General features: G+C 51.9%; 3 protein-coding genes across 3 annotated transcripts; 1 reads left to right on the top strand and 2 right to left on the bottom strand.

Annotated features, from left to right (window-relative positions):
• Nucleotides 1-988: 988 nt before the first annotated feature.
• Nucleotides 989-1,639, top strand: N0V96_011131 (uncharacterized protein; the record flags this gene model as incomplete). The annotated part of the gene is made up of 2 exons (XM_053197234.2): nucleotides 989-994; nucleotides 1,175-1,639. The coding sequence occupies 2 exons, from the start codon at nucleotides 989-991 to the stop codon at nucleotides 1,637-1,639; spliced, it is 471 nt and encodes a 156-aa protein (XP_053045325.2).
• A 10,902-nt stretch (nucleotides 1,640-12,541) lies between these two features.
• Nucleotides 12,542-13,655, bottom strand: N0V96_011132 (uncharacterized protein; the record flags this gene model as incomplete). The annotated part of the gene is made up of 3 exons (XM_053197235.1): nucleotides 12,542-12,646; nucleotides 12,702-13,330; nucleotides 13,415-13,655. 3 exons carry the CDS (start codon nucleotides 13,653-13,655, stop codon nucleotides 12,542-12,544), a joined length of 975 nt encoding a protein of 324 aa, XP_053045326.1.
• Nucleotides 13,656-18,485: 4,830 nt separating this feature from the next.
• N0V96_011133 (uncharacterized protein) lies at nucleotides 18,486-19,497 on the bottom strand (the record flags this gene model as incomplete). The annotated part of the gene is made up of 2 exons (XM_065759168.1): nucleotides 18,486-19,266; nucleotides 19,469-19,497. The coding sequence occupies 2 exons, from the start codon at nucleotides 19,495-19,497 to the stop codon at nucleotides 18,486-18,488; spliced, it is 810 nt and encodes a 269-aa protein (XP_065612266.1).
• Between the last annotated feature and the right edge of the window lie 1,577 nt (nucleotides 19,498-21,074).

Genomic DNA, 21,074 nt, shown 5'->3' on the forward strand with positions numbered 1-21,074 from the left:
TTCAACTGCGATTGGCGTCAATGCACATATACGCACTTTCCTAATAGACAACAAAGAATGATACATCAAAAAGGACACTGCCCTCTATTTAAACGGTAATGCAGAGTTTTTAAGGGCCGCAAAATCTGAAGAATGACGTCCTGACGCAACCTAGCAGTCGCTGGGTAAAGCGGCCTTCCTTGGGCGACGAGGAGTTCGGGTCTTTGACAATAAGACGATATCAGCGCAATAGACTCACTAGATAATTTGCAAATCACCGTAATTACGGTTGAATGCAGTTCAAATCTCTATTTTTACTACAATTAACGGCTTGACTAATAGGCAACCAAATGACTAACGCTACCACAAGTGGCATGCAGATAGCTGCCACTCGAGCCGCATCCGCGGCTAGAGACCGAAGCAAAACCAGTGAAGATAACGATGGCATGTCGCTTATCGGGGTTGTAATGCAGACGAAGGCTTCCTAGCAGCGAAAGGGTATGTCGCAGTGCAGAACTGGAGATCCTGAGAAAGACATACGCCCCCCTGGCCGCGCAATATCATGCAACGATGTAGATAGTATGATGCTGATTATGGAGTCCACTTCTCCGTTTCCCATGGAGGGAAAGCGGGAGAAGCAGACGTGTCGGAACAACCCGATACGAATTCCACACCGGCTGGCAGTGGCATATTGAGGCTACCGGGACCGCCAGCGTTGAGGAACAACGCGCGAAAAGGCATGTATCTTTCAGAGTCACGTACAAGGACGTTGGCAGCAGTGTTCCTAGCTCGACCGAACCCGTCTGCCATGATCTGAGCGGTACGAGCACCATAGGCTCCGGCCACAGTGGATGATGCGGGGCCGTCAAACCAAACATAACCGAAATCATCAGGCACATCAATTTTTAGTAACCAAGTTTTTGCTTGGTTGAACTTTAGGTAGCCTCGGTGTTGAATCAAATCACACGAATTGCTCCACGTCGTGCCCGCCGGGCCACGTACTCCGTAAATGTTTGTGGGACCTGTTTCCTGACTTGGGCCATTACTCCATGAAACGAGCGGAGTAAAGCCTGTGCCAAGAGGCGTTCTGCCTTGTAGCACTGTGGTCAAATTCAAGTCTGACGCGCTTTTGGTCGAATCAAAGTACACCCGCAAGAGCTCTTGGCAAGGTACAGAAGTTCGAGGAAAGACATAGGCAGCGAACTCGACACCAGAAGTACATGCAGGCGCAGCACTCGTGCTTGAGCTACTATACGAGGAGCTTGAGCTACTAGACGAGGAGCTTGGACTAGCGGTGGTTGACGAGCTTGGGCTGCTAATTGATGGCGGAGAGGTCGTGCTTGAGCTGCTCAACGGGGAACTCGAAGTAGTGGTAATTGAGGGGCTTGGATTGCTGGTGGATGAAATAGAGGACAGACTGGTTGTTCCCGAGGTACTTGAAGAGGTATCAGGCATGTTTGTCGAAGATGTTGATATCTCAACAGTTGTAGAATTCAAGAAGCGTGTCAGGGTGGAAGATCTTGATTCTACAGTCGTCGAAGTCTGGGTAAGGAAGGTCGATGACGATAATGACAATGAGGGCGAGAACGAGGGCAATAAGGACGACGAAGGCGACGAGGGCGACGACGAGGGCGACAATGATGATGACGAAAAAGCTTGAAGAACTGTGACCGATGCCGTTGACGTTGGTATGCTCGAGTTGGCTTTCAACGTTCCGAGCGATTCGACGACAACGCTAGAGGCTGTCGACATAGAGCGGGACGATGTAGAAGAGGCTTGGAGTGACCCGCTTGGAAAAGTTGCCATGGGATTACTTGTGGCGGTGATTGAAACTCCCACCGGATTTGTATTTGCTATAGCCGACGTCGTGATACCCTGACTAGCCGAGCTAGGAAGTTGTATTTGGCCGTTTTGACACAAGTCGACTATCCCATGTGTCGTGATGGCTTCAACCATCCATGGCCTCACCGCATGTCACGTGACCTCGGTTACATAATCACCCGAGGTCCACACTCGCTTACACTCTCTATTTCAGGGCGAACCTCGTGCCCATTTCCTACTTTCAATAGATAACCGTTCTCTACATTTAACGTCGATGCCCCTATTTGTGACTATACGACAGTTATGAGCCCAGCTCTAACTTAGACCACTGAACCTCTGTTGAAAAGTCACTTTCTGGGAGCTACGATTTACTGTATCTTTTCTCACACTCGATTTCAACCCCCACCACGCTCACGAACCCCGTTCCTGAGCGACTATGTCTTCCGAGAAGGCTTCTGAGGCAATTGGGCGTAAGCTCAACCACCGACGAGACTGGCCGAAGTGGTACCTCGCTCTACGAGTAGAGGCCCGCTCGAAGGACGTCTGGGACCTGCTTGACCCAGACGACACGAAGTCACCCTCGAATCCTTCACTTTTTACTGAGTCTATTCCACCTATTGAGGAATACGTTAAGACACGAAATGCCGCCCAAGAACAAGCTCACAGAGCGGCTATGGCCGAGTACAACCGACAACTCGATTACTATACTCAGCAAGAAGCCCTGGAAGACGATGCCAGGGACGATCTGGCACAACAAGACGGCCTCGTAGAGCAGCCTTCTCTCCCTACGAGGCCTAAGCCAGTTACGGCCAACCAAGCGCGTCTTCTTGAGGAATATACCTCTTTCGTCCAGCAAACAGCATCCAAGACGATCTCTCGGTCACGAAAAGAGAGATCGTACGAGTCAATAGACCGCTGGATTACCAACTCCGTCGCCCAGGACATCCTGGAGAACGCGAAGGAAGAACTTATCGATTCGCCCGACTGCTCACTTCGTGCGATAATCAGAGTTCTCAAGCGAAAGTACGCCCCGAGCGACTCAAGTTCGCTTACAATCGCCCGAGAGGAATTCAATGCGGTCATGAGCAGAGCAAACTCCAACGTTAATCCCACCACTTGGATCAAGGATTTCCATTCAGCCTACCGCCGTGCGGTACAGCTCCAGCTACCCGAGGTCCAGGGGACTCTCGCTTCCAAATCCTTCCTCCACGCGACCGCTCGCCGCTTCGCTCCAAACTGGTCCAACCAGGAGCTCACTGATATTGTGAAAATGGAGCGAAGGGGCGAGGTGGTGCCCGATATGGGCCATTACGCCGAGATATTCGACGACCTCCTACACGAGGAGGCGGTGTACGGCAAAAGTCGTGGACGAAACCTTGCAATTTTCGCAACACTGGCGGGTCGTTCAGACTCCCCTGAGCAGAGCGAGGCAAGACCTGACTCGTCCACGAACTGCCCTTGCGAAGGGACCCACCGCTGGAAACCAATTGAGTGCGCGAAGGTGGAGTTCGCCCTTGTTGGAAAGACGAAGTGGGAACACATTCAGCTAGACGGAACCGAAGTCAGCAGGATAATTACCCGCCTGAACACTGATAAATACACCGATCTTCGCGCCGACCTCGCCCGGAAAGGCTGGATACGAGCGAGAGCCCCCGGCAGATCTAACAATAATAACCGAGGAAGAGGTGGAAGGCCAGGTAAACCGGGAAAGTCGGCAAAGAAGCAGGATTCCAAAGCGTCTTACCCCTCGAATGTCGTGGCCACAATTATCGATGTCGCTCTGCTACCAGAGTTAAACACGACAGACAGCAAGAACGCCAATCCTGCCGTCTTCTCTATCCCTTTCACGGGCCCACACCTCCTTTCTAAGTGTACGGTTATGGATAACTGCGGCGCAGTCCACCTCGTCAATGACCAGTCGCTTCTGGAACCCGGATCAATCCGACAGTGCGATGGGACCGAGAATGTGGATTCTGGGACGGCGTCCTACCCTATACTCGCTCGCGGGACGAGGATTATCCGAAACGTCCTCACAGGAGCGAAGGGACCCAGAACCGAAGACTTAACCCTTCACAATGTCGGCTTCGTTGAGAATTTCCACGTTAACGTCGTGTCGGAAGCCCTGCTTCGGAAGACGGGTATCTGGTACTCTGGTTTTGACTGCACTCTTCGCTTCGGCGACCCGTCTAAGAACGTCGTAGTAAAGCAGCTCGTCAGGAAGGTCAACTTAGTCTTCCTGGAATACAAGCCCTATTCGTCCTATTCACTGCCCAGAAGTCTCTCTTCGCTGGTAAACGTGATTTCTACCCGTGGTCAGCATACACCTCGTCCCTCGTATCAACTGAGGGGCGAACGAACAGATTCGGCGTGGCTCTGGCACCTTCGGTCTGGACATCTCGCGCCAGCAGCACTCGAGAAACTCGTGCTAGCCGCTCGGGGGGTGAGGATCAAGGGACCAAGTCGCCTGGAATGCCAATACTGTGCGACCACCCATGCGAAACAGGTCATCTCAAGACGCACCTCAGAACGAAGAGCAACCAGGCCGTATTTCAGGATCGCCTGGGACCTCTTTGACTACCCACCTGCATACGAACGAAGCAAGTGGCTTATGCTAATTAAGGACGAGTACTCGGGCAGGATCTTCGTTTTCCCAAGAGTCATGAAGACCCACGACATGGTATTCAGGGTCTTATACCTGTTCGAGCGATGGGTACGCACCCAGAAAGGTCTTGCCATTTGCAAGATCCGGCAAGACGTAGAACGTGCAGTAATCGCAATTAACGGCGAGACTCGCTTCCAAACCTGGGTGAAGGAGCTCGGAATCGAACTAGAGACTACCCTCCGTACACGAAAGAGCCAAATGGAGGTGGGGAGCGAGCCGGCCAGGAAATCATAAGCAAGGCGATCAGTATGATGTCTGCAGCCGGGCTGCCGAACGACCTATGGGTAGAAGCTGTGTTAGCAGCAGCCTACTTATACGACATTAGCCCTAGGCAACGTACCAACTGGCTCTCGCCAGTTCAAATCGAGGAAGTCTGGTTTAGCCACTACTTTAGGTGGTGGCAACCGATAAACACGCCGAGGCTCGCCCGCGATCTACGTCCCCATTGGGGGTGGACGTACGCATACGGCTGCCGGGCGTACCCTCTGAAGAGGGACCGTGAGAAAGGAATCGACAAGAGACGCTTCAAGGTGGAGCAGAGGGGGCATATCGGATACCTCGTGGGATACGTGACGAACGCCCACAACATGTACAGGATCTGGATCCCCTCGCTTTCAGAGGTTATTATCACACGTAATGTGACGTTCGACGAGACCGTTTTCTACTCGAAGAACGACGCGAAGGCCGCAATTCGACTGCCCGAATCAAGGTCCGTGGCGGATGAAATCCAACAGCCGCTCACGACCATCGATCCTGAGCTTCAGTTGCTCGGAGTCGTAGATGAGGAAGAGGCCTCGCTGATAATAGACCAAGAGCACCCATCACCACCTACGCTCGCTCCGCAGGAAGTAAACCAGACCGTGGAAAAGTCTAGCTTGCTTTCGAGCGGACGAAGCGGGTGGCTGCTCACCCCCGAGCTAACTCCCGACTTCCAGAGTCCGGAACTAGGCCCGGCCCTCGCGCAGCCGACCGAGGTTGTGAACGAGGCCGCAGGGGGAAGCCGACCCTCTTGCAGAGAGGGTTGAGGACGTAATATACGTACAGACAGAAGAAGTGACTCCTTCGAACTCCCACGAGGAGGACTCTTCTGCCCGACTAGACCCCGATGATCCCATCCAGCCGACGAGCCCACGTCGAGAAGCAGGAGAGGTGAACGACCCTAGCCGGAGATTCCGAAGCGGCCGATTCCGATGGCCGTGAGGATGATGGGTATACTAGACGAAGCCGGAGACTGAGAAATCAGTCGCCGGAGGTAGTCGCTCAAGACCCGAGTCGCAGGGAGCGATTCGGGCAGTACTCGTTCTCGCTTCGTATAGAACGAGACTGGGACGCTTTCTTTAATACGTACATGCCTGATCAGCAGAAAGCGATTAACGAAGCGACCCAGGGGCATCGAACGCTCCATTACTGCGTTCATGCCGCAATTAGCGGAACGAAGCACGTTCCGCCGACCGCACTTCCTAGCGATAGGATACATGCGGATAACCTCATTTCCCCTCCTAGGATGTGGAAAGACGTCCTCAAAATGCCCGAGCCCCTCAAAACCCACTTTGTTGAGGCTGCTCGTACAGAAATCAAGAAGCTGGAGGAAATGAACACCTGGAAAGTCATTAGCCGAGCGACGGTCCAAAAGAAGCCAATACCGCTCAAATGGGTGTTCAATTATAAGTTCAATGAGGACCATTACCTCGATCGCTGCAAGGCGAGAATATGCGTCAGGGGCGACCTCCAAGAGCGACACCCCTTAGAAAAGACGTACGCAGCTACTCTCGCCGCCAGGACTTTTAGAGTAGCGATGGCTGTCGCTGCCCAATTCGATTTGGAAGTCCACCAGTACGATGTCGTAAATGCGTTTCTGAACGCAGTACGGAAACCAGGCGACCCTCCCATCATATGTGAGCTCCCAGACGGCTTCAAGCAGCCGGGTAAGTGTGTCGAACTCGAACGAGCCCTCTACGGTGCCCGTGACGCTCCTCTGCTCTGGTACGAAGAACTCTCGGCGACTCTGAGATCCCTCGGGCTTACGCCCACGAACGAGGACCCATGTCTATTTCAAACTCAAGATAAAAGGGTCCTGGTTCTCTTCTACGTAGACGACATCCTCGTGTTGTTCCATAAGGACCACGTCCACGAGGCCGGTCGGGTAACCGAGGGGCTCAAGAGGAAGTATGAGTTGAAGGACCAGGGACCAGTTTCGTGGTATCTGGGTATCAGAGTCGTCCGAGATCGACCGAACCGAAAGATCTATCTCGCCCATGACCAGTATATCGAGAGAGTTGCTAAGAAGTTCGATCTCGTCGACGCAAAAGCACCAGTAACGCCGCTGCCGACCGTACTAATTGAAAAGAACCCAGGAGTCGCATCACCGGCCGAAACCAAGTCGTTCCAAGAAAAGATAGGGTCAATCCTGTATACAGCAATAATGATACGACCCGACGTCGCTTTCGCATGCGCTTTGCTATCTCGGTTCCTCACGAACCCGTCTCGTCAGCACCATTCTGCCGCAGATCAAGTTATACGATACCTTTTCCATACTCGCTACCTCGCCATATGCTTCGGCATCTCGGGGGGTGGGCAGGTATTGATGATCGCAGGCGACGCTTCGTTTGCAGACGACGAAGAGACCCGAAAATCCTCTCAGGGATACATAATCTCTCTTTTCGGCGGACTCGTTCAGTGGAAAGCCGCAAGGCAGAACACGGTAACGACTTCGACGACTGAGGCCGAACTACTCAGCTTAGAACACACTGCTAAGGAGACACTCGCTTTGAAACGCCTTTTCAGCGATATATCGCTTGAACTCGGGGACGTCTGGAAGGTTCACTGTGATAATCGTCAGACAATAAGGCTTGTAGTGGAGGAAGGGGAACGTATCTCAACTCGCCTTCGCCACGTCGATATCCAGAACATGTGGCTACGTCAAGAGCACTCAAAAGGCTCATTTGAAGTGGTCTATATGCCAACAAATGAGATGCCAGCCGACGGTCTCACAAAGAGCCTCTCACGAGCGAAGTTCGAACACTTCGTATCGCTCTTTGAACATGAGGGACACACGAGGAATGGTCACACAGAACGAGGGAACACTGGGGAGGCAGCAGAACGCCCCGGGGGGCCCGGGTTTTCAATTTATAAACGTGGCCCATGGCCAGGGAGCATAAAGTTGCTCCGGCGACCCCGTCGGGTCGCCACGAAAGGATTACTTGCCTGAGAGGGCAAGCGCGTATTCGTCCAGAAGGGACTTCAACGCGGGCACCACGTCCGCGGGGACATGAATGCCAACGAGGGTGTCGATTCCGATCCGGATACCGTCAGCCTTCGCACGCGAGGCAGCCGGCACCTTCTCTTCCTCAACAGGCTCTTTCAACTGGGCCTCGAGCACAGAGAGAGCGCCCATAGACGCCTCTCTTGCCGAAGCCTCGTCTACACGAGCCACCTCGTCCTTGACCTCACCCAGCAGCCCGTCGGCCGCCAGGGCCTCACGCAACGCCGCCGTTACGCGAGTCAGGTCCTGGAGATAGTTAGCAATTGATTCAGAACGACGAGCACGTGTAGAGACTGACTTTCTGCGGGGTCTCCGCCGGATTCTCCTTCTTCGCCCGCTTGAGGCGCAGGAACTTCTCGCCCAGCTCGCGCGTACGCCCCTGGAGGGGAGCGCAGCCGGACTTCTTGCCGGCCTGACAACGCGCACATTTGCTGCCAGCGCTTGAGCCTGGGAGGCACCACCCCTCCGTTCGTCCACTAAGGGCGCTTTTGATGCAGCCCAAGCATTCGGCACCGAACGGCGGTGGCACCTGCTCGAGAAGTCCTCGGCACCAGGGGTGCCGGAGGGGTACGCTATCAAGAATCAGAATCGTAAACGACGACGTCGAGGAAAGGACATTGTACTCACGGGGAACCGCCTCACGCCCGCCAGGAGGGAGCGAGGGAGGGGGCTCTGAACCACCCTCACCTCCACCCACCTCCTGGGTGGTCTCTTCTTCGGCCGGAAGGCCGTCGCCTATGGATAGGAACGTCAGCAAGTCTGAAAGCAAAGTCACGGCACGATGCTATCGCTTGGCCGACCGGAGTCCAACACGAGGAAGGTATCACTTACCCGCAGGCGGATCGTCGTCGTGGGTGGGGAGCCGCCGCTCTCCCCGAAGTCGTCTTGAGGCGCTTGGCCTCGCGCGCTGCGGCGGTGCGAGCGCGCTTTTCAGCCCTGGTACGTTTGGGCATCTATCTCAAACGACATTATTAGCTGCGATTCCTACTTCTGCCGACGGGCACGCGCGCGAACGCGGGCGCGGAAGCGAAAAGTGAGGGTATATACGTACGGTTGGTATGTGGATGTGGGTTGAAGAAGGAAAGGAAAGTCAAAGCAGTGGGCGGCCGCAAGGAATTCACTTACCTACCTGCCTCAGACCGTAGGCTGATTATTCGGCCAATGAGAGGCCGCCCCTCGGTCCTGCCTACTGTCAACAGAGGAGCCTCGAGATCACCCATGGCAACGAACACGGCTGGCAAACTACTGCCCATCTACCCTACGCCCACAACTCAGCGCGCAGCGCGATTCACTTTGTAATTCCTTTTGTAAATAGATTCCTACACGGTATTGTTTAGATTTACGCGTTTAGCAGCACTTTTTACGACGATGCGGATGGTTCGGCGCGCTTCTTCCAGACGAGGATTCGTCTGGGGGGGTGTGTCGTGATGGCTTCAACCATCCATGGCCTCACCGCATGTCACGTGACCTCGGTTACATAATCACCCGAGGTCCACACTCGCTTACACTCTCTATTTCAGGGCGAACCTCGTGCCCATTTCCTACTTTCAATAGATAACCGTTCTCTACATTTAACGTCGATGCCCCTATTTGTGACTATACGACACCATGTGAATGTTAGCTTCTGCGTCGTCAAGGTAGGTAAGCTAAAGTTATTGGTGTACTTTACCTCCATATGCTAAGAGAGAAACTGGATCGCAACCAGGCGGTCGGGACGTAAAGGTGACATGGACCTGTCCAGTAGCATCCTGACAGAAGCTTGCCTGGTTACCAGGGAGAGATGGATGGTAGAATCGAAGAACCCCATCCCAAACGTCGAATGTTGTTGTAATGGCGTTATTCGGTCGCGTCCCCATAGCATTGAGAGGTTTATGGCTATCACCTGGAGAGTAATGCACTGGTACGCCGCCGTCTAGTAACTCGCCAGCGGCCAAGGAAAACACTGTTGCGGTGTTGCATTGCTGACGATCTGCAGTGGTGTTGTGGTTCACGAAACCGCCCATCACCCTCTTCTTTACATTTCGTTTCAAAGTCGTAGATGGACCTGGTGCAACGAAGAAGATCACAGTTTCAGCAACTTGTGCAGATGTCGACGTGAATGGACCGGAGCTGGTAGCAGTGGTCGGGACTAGTCTGTCCGAGGTCAGACTAGCGGAGGGAGATGTGGTGAGTAGAGTTGATGAAGTATCAGATGCAGCGGTCGACAACGGAGAAAGTCGTGGAGACGAAGTAGGTATCGTCAACGGGGTTGTCGCCGGCGCATCAATCCGTCCCGTGGCCGAAAGTGAAGTGTCGAGAGAGAAGCTTGGCGTTCCGGAAACCCCAAACGTAGGATTCTCGGAAAGCCCGATGTTTGTTCCCGTTGACAAAGGTGCGGTAGCAATGGAAGTTGAGTTTGGTGTTGTCTCAAGCCCTGTTGAACCAGCAGCCATCGTCAAAGGCTCCAGGTAAGTCGATAGGTAAGTGAAGCACCATGTTGTTGGTAAGTCGTTCTCATGGTCAAAGGATGACACAGACGCTGAGATCGTTGGTGGTAGGAACACCAGATTGAGTATAAATTGAGGCTTCATGATGGTAAGTTAGGATGATGCAGCAAAGTATGACACGGAATAGTGAAAGCTCTCCAACGCAAGGGGAAAGGGATGGCATTATTCACAGATACATATACATTCAGACTCGATCGCAGGAAGCAGAGTGTTGCTCGTGTTTGGAGCAATCAGAACAAAGAAAAGATTCATGTTCTCTAGAATATTACAACGAGACATCAATTATTAGCATGCAAATTTAAGCATTCAGAGAATGGACTGATAACAATTGCGACAAGACTGTGTTGGAACGTGGTGAAACGTGAGGCACGATGTAGGTATGCAGCTAGACCGAGAAGAGCCTTATAAAACGCCACGATCCGAGGCTGGACGGTCGGCATCCCGCAATCATGGCTGAATCTGATATGTGGACTGAATCAAAAGATCAGATCTCAGCTCGCCACCAGTCGGCTCAAGTACCCGGCCTGGACCCAAATCAAAAGTTGTCGAAACCTGCGCATGTGTAACCGAGAAGGAAGAGGCACACACAATCGTTCATAAGCCCGCCTCTGCGAACCCCAAGCAACTCTAGCAAGACCGATAACCACCTTCTGACTGACTTGCGAGGTTGAACGCTTTTGCTTTCCACCCTTCTTCTCAATTAAATTTGCATCTGGCTAAAAAGAACAAATCCTCCTGTTTTCAGTCATACATATCGTTGTCACAAAAATGGAATTCTCCTCCCAAACGACTCTTCTTGCGTGTCGCACTGCGACCATTGTCCAGTGCTTCACCAACCACCCCTTAGCTCCATTATGCGGCAGCTGCATGGCGACTCCTGTTGTCCGCTTACCAGCCGCCACAGGACAGCCCATCACTGTTCAAGTACAGGCTCCGCATTGCAAGAAATGCGGATGCGATACCTGCATCCACACAGTCTCGTACACGACCGGATACGATATTTTTTGTTCCACAGGCCTCACTCAGCAGGTGTATGCTGTCACGGAGACATATCGTGGGATGGCTTCAAGACCTACAGTGGCATCTACAAACATCCCCTTCGGCTTTACTGCAGAAGTTCAGACCTGCACGACGTGTGGGCACACTCCTGTCGTCGCCACAATCACACGTCCTGTGTCGGACGTGGTGCAGAATACCAGGGCGGCAGGCATTATCACCATACCCGCTGGCATAGATCCTCAATACTCCCTGTTCAGTATGACCGAATTCCCAAGCGCAGCATTATCATCTGAGTCTACACGTGCTGTTGATGCCCAACACACGCAGGGGTTGGTTATGCAGTCCGGCTTGGCCCCGGGCGAGACTCTGCTTCTGAGCAAGAGCACATCCCAAACGGAGATCCTTCACGAGACAGTGACGGCGCACGACTCACATCCAGTACAGACACCAACTTTCGAATCACTTAGTTCGAGTTTGATATCTTCAGTTCCAACCACCGCTTCACGTGAGTCTTCTGTTTGCTGTTTGTTTCTTGTCGAGGAACTAACAGATGGAGTAGGTCCCATTGCAAATGCAGTGAGCAGCTCCGCCAAAGAGCACAGCCCAGTTTTCGGTTATAAGTGTATGATGGCTGTAGGATTGATCTTGATGAAAAGTCTTATAGGATGAGACACTCACAGATGTGATACACAAACTGGGACTTTGAACAATCTTTGGTTCTGGGCCCCTAACCATTATTAGTCTTAAGACATGATCTAAGCAGAGTGGCTGCTTGAATTGTACGCAGAGATTTAGATTCAAAATTATATAGCTCTACTATGTTGATCTTTAATTACATGCATGTACCTACTTATGCAGTCGGTCTGTTGTGTTCATGCGGCTGAAGAAATCGAACCTTTTTACCAGTTGGCAAGATCCACAGCCACGGCAGTAGACGTCCCAGTGCACCCCGCTGGCCTTAAGAAAGGCGCTACACGAAACAATTTGATTCTTACAAGCTGACGGCTCGGAACACGACTTCTGCGGAGTGTCCCCTTATTGAAGTTCACTCTATATGAACGCGCGTCCTTGGCATAGATTGCTTTGATCTGTCACTTCAATCATCATTTACAAATGATTCAAATATGTCGGTACAGAGAAGACATCTGGTTGTCATTCATCTACACTTGGATTTGGTAACTTTTATATACATGGAGCTCAACATTGTACAGGAGAATGAGAAGGGCTTTGTACACTTAATGACCCTCCAAATAATGCTCACCGATATCGCCAGGGGAACAACCTTGGTGACTTGTCTTAGTCTACTCAAGAGTAAGGTCTAAGCATACCCCTTTAGGCGCGACGAGATTGAGAGCGCTGACCAATGCTGCGCTTGGCGCTCATCATCTTGACACTCTCATCGTAGTCGGAAGTGCCATTGTTGGGATCGGCATCCTTCTGTATTGACATTAGCCCTACTCATTCTCCATCTTGCGTTGAGAGGATCACTTACTGCGTTCTCGGCGCCGCACTTGGAACCAGCATTGTATTTCCCATCGGGTCCATCGACACCCGCAAAGTCGCGCTTGCTGTTCGCCTTGAGCATATTGGTAGCAGCCTCGGGCAACCACCCGTTGATAAAATCGCCGTGCGAGCAGAACGAGTTACCGCACGCAAGCTCAAAAGGCGGCGTGCCGTTCCAACCGTCCGGAAGCACCTTGCGGAGATCGTAGCGGATCGAGAACCGGAGCTGCGGCTGGCGCTTCATGCCCTCGGGGCATCGGTTGGCGGGCTTGAAGCCGTCCTTCCAGTTCTGGGTGCCTGAGTAGGCTGACTCAAGTGTCTGCTCATTGACACAGTCGTGGAAGAGGAGGAGGGTTTGCAGGTGCGTGGAGCACGTCTTTGTCGGCCACGCCGCGACCTCTTTGCCCTCTTCCGTGGGGTCGCCTTCGCAGAACCATTGAATGCCGGCGAGGTCCTCGACGTCGGCTTGTGTTGTTCCCTTGGAGTTTCCGGCGACGGTTTTGTAGTTCTGGGGGATGGCGACCTCGGCGCTTTCGATGGCGACGTAGTAGGCGCTGAAGCGGGAGAAGGGGACGGGGGTCATGCCGGTGTCGTTCTTGACGTACAGAGTTGGGACCCCTTTCGCGTTCATGTTAGTAAGAGGGCGCCTCATGGACGAAGGATGTAGCTGAGGCTCTATCAAAGGGCTGTGTTCGAACTCACAGTAAGAAGAATAGTCATTGGGGTTCTCGGCAGTTGAGCAGCCTGCCTGGAGCTCGGCAGAGGTGTTCGTATTGAGGGTGACGGCGTCGGAACCGAAGAAGGTGTGCATGTGGCTCTTGTACTGGCCCGGGATGACGACGGGATCGATGTTCTTTCGCATGAAGGGCTCAGCCACGGCAATGGTGTATGCGTTGGCGATGCCAGCACCGGCAAGCAGGAGGGAAGTGGTTGTAGAGAGCATCTTAAAATGGTTTCCGGCGAATGAGAAGAGAAGGAGAACGAAAAGAACGAATATCGCCAAACCTGTCAAAGAGAGAGACACGGAATTGGGACTGGATGAAGGAAGGACAAGCTTATACTGACAGTTTCAAAAAGCCTTTGTTTCTTCCAAGAAGGCCATCGGCGTTTCTTTAGTATCTACCACCTCTAATCCCCCGAGCCGCCCGATCTCAAATTTTGTTCGTCCCATCACTGCCGCCTCCGCCGCCCTAGCAGGCCCGCCATGCATCCCGTGGACCGTCGATCCCAGCAGGCTCTATCTTGCAAGGGTGAAGATGCACCTATTCTGCGGGGCTGGGCAGCTGAAACGCGGTGACCGGCTGGGCGGCGCACTACGAAAGCCTCCAACGAATTGAAGTGCCACCTGAATACGGTAACGCGCCTGGGATGGGAACGGTACAGGCGCCGCATGCCCATGACTTTAATTTCGATTCGAAACGTGCTTGACAGGGTGACAGGTACACTGATTTTGTCCCAGGCCTTGCTAGTACTTATTCGGGCCAACCATACAGGCCTACGGAGTGCACGGAGCTATCCAGCGGACTGGTTTGCATCAACGGGCAAAGTAGAGCGGCCTGTCGGACATTGTGCCGCCTTATCAAGTTTGTTTAATGGTGGGTGGAAATGTATGGATATGGACAACTCAGGTGTGGTAGGCAACCTGTTTCCACTGCCAACCAGTTGAGCTTTTAGACTCCAACGGGAGCAATCAACTGCTGACACCGGCACCTGTCAAGTTGGTCGGACCTCGTTCCCGCTCCCTGAGTTCAAAAATCGAGCCAAAATTACACAAAGCATCACTAGATGAGCGCCTGGCTCAACTCTATATATTCCATAATAAATTCTTTAGACTGAAGACGGCGCTAGGTACTGGCTGTGATTTTCACGGCGCACATATCTCAATCTTTGTCCTAAAATCAATCCACGATACATAAACCCAAAGGCATGCAAGTACTTCGTAGTTCGGTCTCGCTCTCTGAAAGGAGCCAGCAATCTTAAAAATTGGCAGCCCTCACCTTTAGAACACAGGGCAAGGAAGGCCCCCTGTATTACGGGGAGAAGCCATGCTATCTCCATGCATCCCCTGTAACCTTCACTGCATGCGTGTTCGGAAAACTGCATCGTACACTGTAAAGCAGAGACTTTCTGCCCGCTACATTCCCAGGATCTTAATAGAAATCGATATACGCCGGGTCAGCTTCATTGGCAGACAGAACGACGTTACATGTTTACATAATCTTCGCCTGGTATCGTAGCCAAGATGTCTGATTTAAGTGAGATAATCCACAGTCCAAAAGAGGTATGCAGCAAAATTTCGCCCATAGTATTATTCAATCATGTATTAGCCGGTGACAAGTACTATGGAATTGCATAGTTGTCAGAGAAGAAGAATCCCTCTTTCCCCCTGTTCCGTGGGAGATCCCGGAACCGGCCAATCTAGCTGACGTTTGACAGGTCTCCATCTACATCAGTCCAACGCGAGGTCAACCTGGTCGGTCTGCTGCATGACGTAGATTTTGGTTCTAAAAGCGTGATTTCCGAACCTATCAACATCCTTAAGCAAACAATCAGCAGGGCTCGCTAGATCTGGCTACTCGGAACTAGCTATTATCAGAATGCTTACCAAGCCGACTCCAATTCTACAAAGATACCAGCAATGCATAACCATTCTTCAAGTATATTGACGCACAAGACAATGCCAACATTCATTAGAATTCAATACAGCGCGTTATCTATCCACACTGGTAAACAGGTGTTTCTGTGTTCCAGTACGCATACAAGTTCTTGTTCCCCTTCCGATCAATCTTACCCTGCCGGCGCCGTTCCTCCTTCTGCACCTTTTCCTCGTTCCTGTACTGCACCGCCAGTAGCGACCGCTGCTCCGATGCAGATAAGTGCATCAATGCACTTCGATCATTCGCCCTCATGTTTGCCAGCTGATGTGTAATTACTGCCCTCTCTCGCTTTTCTCTCCTCGATAGTGCTCCTGTCCCACCGCGGTGCAGAGGGTCCTCACCGAACTCCTCTTCTTCGGATTCTACCCGGACATATTCTAGCTGTGAAGGTGGGGTCCGCATTCGACGTCTTAGGTGATTGATAGATGGTCCCGTTTGTTCCGAGGACCGCTTGGATATGATCTTGCCCGACGGCAACCGAAGAGAGTCCTCATCAACCTGTAACGACTGTCGACTTGGACTTGCTGGCGCGTTCTGCACATCACACACCTCTTCGTCGCTTCCGAAGCCACTCTCTTCATTGTCTGCCGCCTCAGAGAAAGTGAAGTCGTAAAAGTCGGCAAATTCGGAGTCTTGGTCTCCTGGATTAAACCTGCAGTGACCTTTGCCAATCATGTGCTGTTGTACGGCTTGTATCGTTGCCCTCTCAGTCCCGCAATGTAGACATTCCCGATAATCGAATATGACTAGGTGCAGGTACTTGAAGAGAGTTTCCAGGTCGACGACTAGATGTTGCCGATGTGGAATAAACAGGCCGTGAGATTTTTGCATGTGGGCTACGCTGGCAAGGAAGTCTGGGGAGAGATTGGGGCAGAAGAGGCATTGCCCAGGAATGAATGGTTGCATGGCCGCGTTGTGAGAGTTAGTTGACTCTTCCGAGAAATTCAGTACGTTGCAAATATTCTGACTTGAGAGCGAGTCCATCGAATCCCAAAGTAGCGCTGTTGTTGCTGTGCTCGTTGCTGTTGTTGTTGCACCCGGCATTTACAAGTGGTTGTTCGAGTGGAATAAGCTTCTTGTCTTAGTCGTGAGAGGTGGCGGAACTGGATCCTGTTGTTGTATCTAAGAATTGAAGTTCTCTTTTCGAATGAATTGATAGAATGAAATAATCTCTACTCATATGATTTTCATGGTTATATAATGGCTTGTATTCACAAAATCTTCCGATAGCCAAACTAGACGGCGCTGTGAGCATCCATAGCTTCTCAAGACCAGAGGTGCTGGCTGAGAAGTCCGAGCCGTGAGACTAAGCCCATTGAGGCCGAGAATGTGCGCGATGAATGAGACGGTCCACTATAACTTGGGGAATTTGCCAATAATGTCTTAGCATCTCGCTGACGAGGTATGATTCATAATGAACGATGCAGCCACTTTCGTTGTTCTACCAATGAGCTGTGAGGTGACTCACGACAATACTTGAGACAAACATGAATGTCAGAGACCTTGAAACCGTTCTTTCTCTTTTCTCGTATTCTGACTTAGACTCTGACTGAGCAATATCATCAGGAGATTGGAGGATTAAGAGCCGCGACAGGCCGAGAATAGCCGAGAGTCTAGCGGTGTTCACAACTGGTGCAACTCACGTTGTACATCGGGTTAAAGCCACACAAAGACACCACTAGAGTCACAAGCTCGGAGGTGCGGCTCAAGGAAATGAGTGCATTTGACATTGACTACATTCATCTACTCTATTTGAATGTCTCTCTGATGTGATTGGAACACTGGGTAGAAGACGTCAATCATCGTCCGTATTGAACAGCAACAATCTGGCTGGACAACTCATTGGGCGGGATCTCCAACCCACAGCGACCGTCTGCAGAGCAGGTCCCTTTGGATATCCCGTCAGTGCAGGCCTGACCTGCGACGCCACCACCCTTCTTTTGTGGAGCTGTCGGCATTGATATTAGCAGGCAATTAAGTGCAGGTAGGGTTGATGGTCTAGAAAGCATTGAGTGGTAAGACGTACTCGCATTGGCAGAGACAGACAGCCCAAGGATCAAGAGAGCGGCGTTTGCGAAGAACTTCAGTTTGATAGGTAACGTTCAATGCAATGCAAATTCTTGTTTAATCAAAATGAAATCCAATGAGTTCGATGAATACTTGCGAAAGGGAACAAAAACGAAAAGAAATAGAATTATGTAGAGCAGCAAGATGTGGAACCAGCGCGAATGACTGAGGGGATAAATGAGTATGTTTGATAAGTTACTGTTCTTGCCAGCTTTGATCCTCAGGATCTTCGTCGCTATTTAATCAGTGGGCAGTTTTGCCAGTAAGATCATCACTTGCTGTAATCAACTCTGTAGGGAAGATTTCTTTTCGACCTTGAGATCTTCCCTTATTCATTCGCTTTCGGCTTCCTTGGATTTGCCTTCGCTTACAGCGACTTGCAACGTCACAAGTTTGGATGGAATCCAGGTTGACACTGCACACTCTTGCAGATGAAACTACACTGCCGTCTATTGAGTCAGCCACTCCAGATATTCGACTTCTAAACGTCCCCATGGGATCCAAGGGAATGGCACCACCCCTCGTCTGATAGACATGTGAAAAGCAAAACAGTGTAGCAACAGAGGCGTAGTATTGAGGTTTCCAAAAGGCTTGACGTTACATGTAGGTAACTAGCACCGCGAAAACCTCACAAAGGGTCTTATGGGGTTTAGAAACCTCCGTTCTGTTGAAGTATGACAGGTTTTGGCTTGAAGTTGGCCCTCTTTCCAGGAGGAACACTTCATTACCGAGCATATCATTTCGGAATCCGAGCGCTCCGAAATGCGAGAGTGATGTGCCTTCGACTAAGCGCTCATCCTATTTTTACAAGACTCCGCAAGCCTTTCCAGTATGCTCAAGTGCCACTCAAACTCCTTCACGCTAATGCTGAATCGCCGCAGATTCCGCGTCCCCACGAACATTGCCCCCTCGATATCGTCAGGCAGGATATCTCTGAAGACAGGGCACATCGTCGCCACTCGGAGGATGATTACCATGGTAAAGGTCCTGTGAAGGTGTCAGAAACGAGTTTCCACGGAAAGAGCAGTCTGCAGCTTAGGAGTTCACACTTACACCATCCCTCCAGCGAACAATCCAGTGATGCTGTTGGCAGGATCAATGTCGAACACGTTGATGAACCCCTTGCACCCCTCAAGGCACATTCGACATCGCTCCAATATCGCCTCCCGGCACGGATGCGTCTCGAAGTGCGCCATGTTCAACATCACGTACTCGATGAAAGGGCGATGAATGATGTACTGTCCCGCATAGTACCGACCCTTGAGCCTCAGCACATTCCATGGATTGTTCCCCAATTCCTCAACTCTGATGATACCAGGCGTCATGGGCGAACTCGCATACTCCGGCTGTTGCCCAGGCGTTCGTCTAGGCTGGCTCGTGAGTAGGAAATCGGGGAGATTGCGGTAAAGCGCACCGTGATAGGACCAAAGATCCTCGGTGATTCGCAGTAGCCAGTTGGCGTAGTTGGTGCGCGTCATGCGGAACTGGTCTTTGCTATCAAAGACGACGCTGTTGACCCGGTTAAGGAAACGCCTGATTGCCGCGTTGGTGCTGATCTGGAAGGCGACGAGTTCCTCGGTCCTGTCAAAAGACGTAGATGCCGGACTCGCCACATCTGCCTCCAGTGTCGCCTGGGCCATGGTGAAGTCTTTGTGCTGCTTGGGTGTTTCCGGGGCTGGATAGGGCACGACGTCTTCGTATCGCGCTATACCTGAGGGTAATGTTATTGAGATCTCGGACACAAAGTCGCCCTCGTAAATCAGAGCGACCCAGAATAGTCTGCGGAAGGCGTCCGAGAATCCGTCATTGTTTTCTGCGCCCGTGGCAGCTCTGTTTCTTTTTTTTTTAGTAATCAAGTTGCCCGCAGAAAGGAATCACGAGCTTCTCGAGATAGTAAGTACCTTTTCGCGAGCCCCTCGCACTTGACGGCGGTTGCATGCGCCCAGTGGAAAGAATCTGCTATTCGTCCGTTCGCATTCATGTATAAGCTGCAAGCCATCAGTTTCGGTAGAACAATCTGAAGAATACAAACATGATTCTGACCTCGCCAACATCGTGCATTGTGCTGCTTCAAGGCTGAATTCAGATGATATGAACCCCAGTAACAGCCGCGCTTTCCGCCAAAGTTGTTCATCAATCCCTGGAAAGTCTCCGATAATGCTCGAGCTTATGGGTCTCTGGTGTTGACCTCCATCTCGGCCTGCTCTTTCATCTAATGATATGCGATAATCTCCGGTGCAGACAAAGGATCCCATGCAAAGCACCAGCAGCAACAGACAGTACCGAGACGGCGCAGTAAGGGGCGCGACCACACTCGCAGTCTTTTCCGACGCTACTGCTTCATTAAAAGTGTAGATGATGTCCTCCGGGGATAGGAGAGGAAAGAAGATGTTCACTTCGGCAAAGTACTCGTGGATCACCTCCCGATACCGGTCAGCGGCATCGATGGATACTGGGAGGCTCCGGTCTTGAAATAATCTCCAAGACTCGGGAGGGCATGACGAAGAGTCTGTAGCTGAATCTTTGCGGAAGAAGATGTCAGTTGCTTCCGCTGAGCGCAGTCCCGGGAACTCTGGCCGTGGCGGTGGTGCCTCCGAGTCCGTTCCTGATAGCAACTGCTTAACTATGGGCCACTCAAAGACATGGTTCGCATTCGCTGTATGAGATAGAGGAATTGGGATTTGAGCATCACCGTCAGGATTCCTGGTATGTACCGAGTCCAATTGGTCCCTCAACGATGTCGAGTCAAGAACTGCCTCGGGCTGTGTATGATGTGCCGATCCCGGAGTTGTGGCATGTCGTGTAGCCTGAGGTGACGGCGTATCTAGAGACGGCTGTGAAGCTGGCTGGTTCTGCTGTTGCTGTTGTCCAGAGAACACTGGTGAAGAAAGCAGACGATCTTCCAACATCTGGATACGCTCCAATAAGATCCTGGTATTCTGCTCGATGCGTGGCTGGTTCGAGTCGCGGTAGACGCACTCCACGTTCTGCGTCACGCAGAGGCTGCACTTTGGCTTGGCAGCGTCGCATCGCGTCTTACGGGCCCGACAGTTTGTGCATGCCTGCCACACACGGCGTCGTGCCGGGAAGTAATGGGCCGCGGAGAAGGAGGAGGAGGACGGCGCGGAATCGTCCATGATCGGCCGCCCATCGGCATCGGGAGCACAAGGATACGGAAGTGAGTTGTGCGATTTGCGGAGAGGGAGCTGGAAAATCCACTGGAGAAAAGGGGAATTTTGGCGGGATTTAACTGGTTAAGACCACGGTTTAAGTGACTTCAGGGGGGGCATTGCGTGGGGAACTTCCCCGCTACGCCCCGGCTGTCCTAGTGCCGTGCGACGCCGCGATCTTGCTGGAGGTCTGTCCGTGATGTTCGGGCTGGAGGACGGATTCTTGTGGCTTGCTTGTATTTCACCCAGCAATCACAGACTGCCTTGAGAACGTGTGTTTGTGGGAAACCCAGATGGCGCATGACGGGCTTAACAAAGAATTAGGTCCCACATGACAAGAACCTCGTCTAGGAAAGCCGTAAGATCTGATCAATAACAAGCAAAGCTAGGGGTCTTATGGTCAATCTTTCGTGGCTTAAGAAGCCTAAGAAACCGGGTGGAGGATATATTGCAAGTGAACTGAAAAAA

The sequence above is a fragment of the Colletotrichum fioriniae genome, assembly GCF_027942845.1.
Source record: "Colletotrichum fioriniae strain IMI 355084 chromosome Unknown scaffold_16, whole genome shotgun sequence".
In the NCBI taxonomy this organism is placed as follows: domain Eukaryota; kingdom Fungi; phylum Ascomycota; class Sordariomycetes; order Glomerellales; family Glomerellaceae; genus Colletotrichum; species Colletotrichum fioriniae.